The following is a 3,751-nucleotide window of genomic DNA, read 5'->3' on the forward strand; positions in this document are numbered from 1 at the left end:
CCAATACCTGGACGATATAGAGGCAGGGACAGTACTGGGCCCCTCCTCCAATGCTGATCCCGATCAGGTTCTGAGCATCCTTCTGCAGGGTCACCTTCCCAGGCACAGTAGGGATCCCGCTAGAAAGACAAGCACCTGAGGCTGAGTCTCCGGAGGAAGCATGGCTGGAGGGACGGGGAAGGGGACAGGCCTTCTAAAACCCCATGAGGCTCCAAATGCTGCACAGCCTTTTCTTTCACCTTTGGCCAGAGGGACAGCATTTTGTGCTGGAATGTGCACAGCTCTTGGAGTCACACAGATGCGGGATGACCTCCCAGCTGTGCCATGAATCAGCTATGGATTGGGTCGGTTACCCTCTCTCCATCTCAGATTAAATGGCTACTTTACCAGAGTTCTCGTAAGAAAGAGCCCAAAGGACATTTAACACCAACCCTGCCCACAGCAAGCACTCCATGAAAACAGGCCCCCCTTCCCTTTGCTTCATTCCCCCCCCACCCCGAGGTTTGAGTCAGACTTGTCACCTCCTCAGGTACATATGGGACATGATGCTGTCATCCTGTTAAACTTCCCATCACCCGTCTCTCAACTGCTTTACTCGTTGCCGCTCAGGTTTCACTAGAAATGAGCACTTACTTATGCTTTGCAGTAGATATTCTCATTCACTCACTCATTCAACAAATATTTGCTAACAGCTACTGACACCGAGCACCTTACAAAGAGCCGAGGACACAAAAAGGCACGGGACCCAGTCCTTGCTCTGAGGGAGGATTCGCCTCAGAAGGAGACGAGCAGAACTTCTGAAAACCTGTCCCACTAGCTGTCTACCCCGGGGAAGGCAGTCAGCTCGATATCCCTGCTCATCCTTCCAAACCTGGCTCAGCTGCCCTTCCCCTGTGAAGCCTTCCCTGGCCCCCTGCTCCATCGGCCCTGCTCCCCTTGCAGCCAGGCCCTCAGGGCCTAACTGTAATGACCTGTCCATGAGTCCACGCCCCCAGGGATGGTGAGCTCCGGGAAGGGAAGGGTCCATTCTGCTCCAGGACAAGACCTCGTCCGCTGAGAAGCAAGGGTGGGCGGGCCTGGGGAGTACGGGGATCTGGGGGGCCTGGGGCGCCTGCACTTTGGGGACTTGGGGGAACAGAGTACTCACAGTTTATCCTCTTCGATTTCATAATCCAAGTCTGCAAACATGGTTCCGAGAGCTGAGGTGGGCTGGCTAACTGCCCAGCTCGGCAGGGGCACAGAGAACTGGATCCGGGAGGAAAAGAGCGCAGGGCTTAGGGAACCGAAGTGCCTGGATGCTCCCCAGCCCGGGCAACCCTGGCGCCTCCCCTCGGGACGGCGGGGGGTAGGTGATTCTTACTAAGAACAGGGGGGGGCTCCAGGCCAGGGCGAGGGGCGCAGGTCCTAGAGCCGCCCACGGGTCTCCAGGCCCTAGGAGCAGCCTCTGTGGCTCACCGGAAGCGCCGGTCCCACAGTCGGTCCGGGCCAGGCTGGCACCTGAACCCACCTGCCGTTCCACCTGTCGGCGGCCGCGACTGTCGCGTCACTTCCGGAGGGACGCGGAAGTCACGCCTTCCCTCTCTGGGTATTTGCCCCGATCCCTGCAGGCAACCCTCCCCCTCCCTGGCTCCCGGGGGCTCCCGGAACCAGGAAAGAGAACCGGTATGAACGGAAGCTCGCCGTTAGCCTGAGAAAGCGGAAACAGAGGGAAGGTCTGGACAGGCAGGCAGCGCTCGACCCCGCCCCTTGCCCCGAGGCCGCCGCCATCTTGGTAAGGGCAGGGTTCTTCCCAGCGTTCTCAGCGGGACGCCAGGGACCAAGGCGGCAGGGCGGTTGCCGTGGCAACGGAAGCATCCTCGGCTGGGGAGACTTTCGGCGAAGTCCAATGACCTACAAACCCTTCCACCTTTTCAGCGCCCTGTCCTATCGTGCTGTGACTCCTCCACTACAATGGCAGTGTCCAGGGCAGCCTAACCCCAGTTTTGCAAACCAGGAGCCTAAATGCAAGAGGAGGGGAAGGGATTTTATCCAGAGCCACCCATCCAAGATCTGGTCTAAGATTCAGATCTTGGGTTTGAGACGGCGGCCTCCTCCAGCGCCCTTTCAACACGTGCACACCTGTGTTCAGTAGATCTGCTATTGACAAACTGGACAAGTTACCTTCCCTCCTCTTATATGCCTCCTTTCCCCACGTGCAAGCTAAGCGCTGAGGCAGATGCTTCCTATGATCTTTGGTGAGAGATTCCTCACACCCATCTCCTTTGTTAGCCCTGAGGAACAGCCCCCTGAAGTCCCACTGAGGGTCAGGAAATGCCATCAAGTGCTCCCCAGCCAAGGAGTCTGAACCTCATCTCCCCACCAGCCTCTGCTGCTACTGCTATTGTGTACAGTGGGTTCCCCAGAGGGGGCTGGTGCTCCCAGAGCCACAGCCCTGGCACCCACCTCCCCCAGGAAGCATGGGCCCAGGCCTGTCCAGCTTCCTTTCCTAACTGCCAGGGGTGTAAGGAGAAGGAGAGGTGCAGGACGATGACTATCCTAGTAGCCCAAGGCCTGATGGGAGCCTCACCCCGCTCTCTGAGGGAGCTAATCTGAGCCTCATCAGATGTGCAGATGCCACCATAGCAACAACCTTCCCATGTACCCACTGCTCTGCAGTTCAGGTCACCTTCACAGGATTTTAAAGTTCACCGTGACCCCGTCTCTCTTCCTCCTACGTACCGACTTTATCATCCCTTCCATAGGATGCTGGGTCTCCATCAACAGGTGGCACTGTGACAAACAAGAAAAAGAAAATCAGGTTGCTTTGTAATGCCTGTTTGAGTGAAAATATTGATTCACTTTATGTTGTCGGGGGGCGGGGGGGTCTCCAGGGTCAGCCCACACAGCATGGAACATGTTCCAGCCAATTAAAGGGCGTGGTTGGGACCATGCATTTATTTGAAAGGAAAGAAAGTTGGAGCGCCTTGTTCCATCACCAAAGTAAGCATTCTTGTCTCCCCAGCGGGACAGGAAGCCTCTGGTGGCCGGTCTTGCCCTACGATCTCCCACAGAACCTGGGACAATATCTGGCTGAGGATGAAGTGAATCAAAATAGCTGTGACCTTATATGAAAGGGGACGTTCTCCGGGCCCTGGAGGAGAGGACACGGATGGGCGGAGAGGGAACGAGAGGACGAGGGCCTGAACCTGGACAGTGGCAGTCAGTAGCTTGAGCTTCCTCCACAGGGATCACCAGACCCCTGGGACGTAAGACCAAGTATATGTGTCCTGGTTCTGGAATTGTGATCCTCAGCAAACAGCCATTTCCAACCCTCGGAGCTTTAACATAGCTTGCAGCTCTGCCTCCTCAGCACATCCCCAGACCAAACCCCAGCTCGGCTAGTTTGTAGCTGGGGGATTTGGGGCAAATCGCCCATTGCCCCTGAGCCGTGGGTATCTGTAAGCTGGGGATGGTGATCCCTCCCAAGATAGCAGTTGTAAAGATGGAGATTAAAGGGAGAGATGGGTGTGAAGGTGTTTTGTTAGTGACTCACTTGGCACAGATGTCAGGTTTTTATTGTGCCCTCATTATAATCATTTTGCCCAACTATTTCAGGGGGCAGGGCCGATGGCACCCTTAAAGGCCCTCCAGATGGCCGGGCCCTGCCTCAGGCTCATCAGGGAGGTGTCTTATGTTCAGAGTCCTGGGCTCTGTCACAGTCCTGTGTGTCGAGTCTCTGGGGAAGGGGCATCTAGAAGGCTGCATTTTCACA

At 56.4% G+C, this 3,751-nt stretch overlaps 1 protein-coding gene across 5 annotated transcripts in view; it reads right to left on the reverse strand.

The window, feature by feature from the left end:
* Positions 1-2,724, reverse strand: part of PICK1 (protein interacting with PRKCA 1) — a 15,958-nt gene extending 13,234 nt beyond the window's left edge. The window contains exons 1-3 of one of the 5 annotated variants that reach the window (XM_005883210.2): positions 1,508-2,723; positions 1,148-1,245; positions 8-119 (exon numbers count right to left, since the gene is read on the reverse strand). In XM_005883210.2, coding sequence (XP_005883272.1) covers positions 8-119; positions 1,148-1,188 — 153 coding nt within the window. In that variant the 5' untranslated portion in view covers positions 1,189-1,245; positions 1,508-2,723. Of the gene's footprint in view, positions 1-7; positions 120-1,147 lie in introns of all 5 variants that reach the window. The other 4 variants (XM_005883209.2, XM_005883208.2, XM_014530804.1 and 1 more) reach the window with 4 other exon arrangements.
* Between the last annotated feature and the right edge of the window lie 1,027 nt (positions 2,725-3,751).

Source organism: Myotis brandtii, unplaced genomic scaffold (genome assembly GCF_000412655.1).
Source record: "Myotis brandtii unplaced genomic scaffold, ASM41265v1 scaffold78, whole genome shotgun sequence".
NCBI lineage: Eukaryota > Metazoa > Chordata > Mammalia > Chiroptera > Vespertilionidae > Myotis > Myotis brandtii.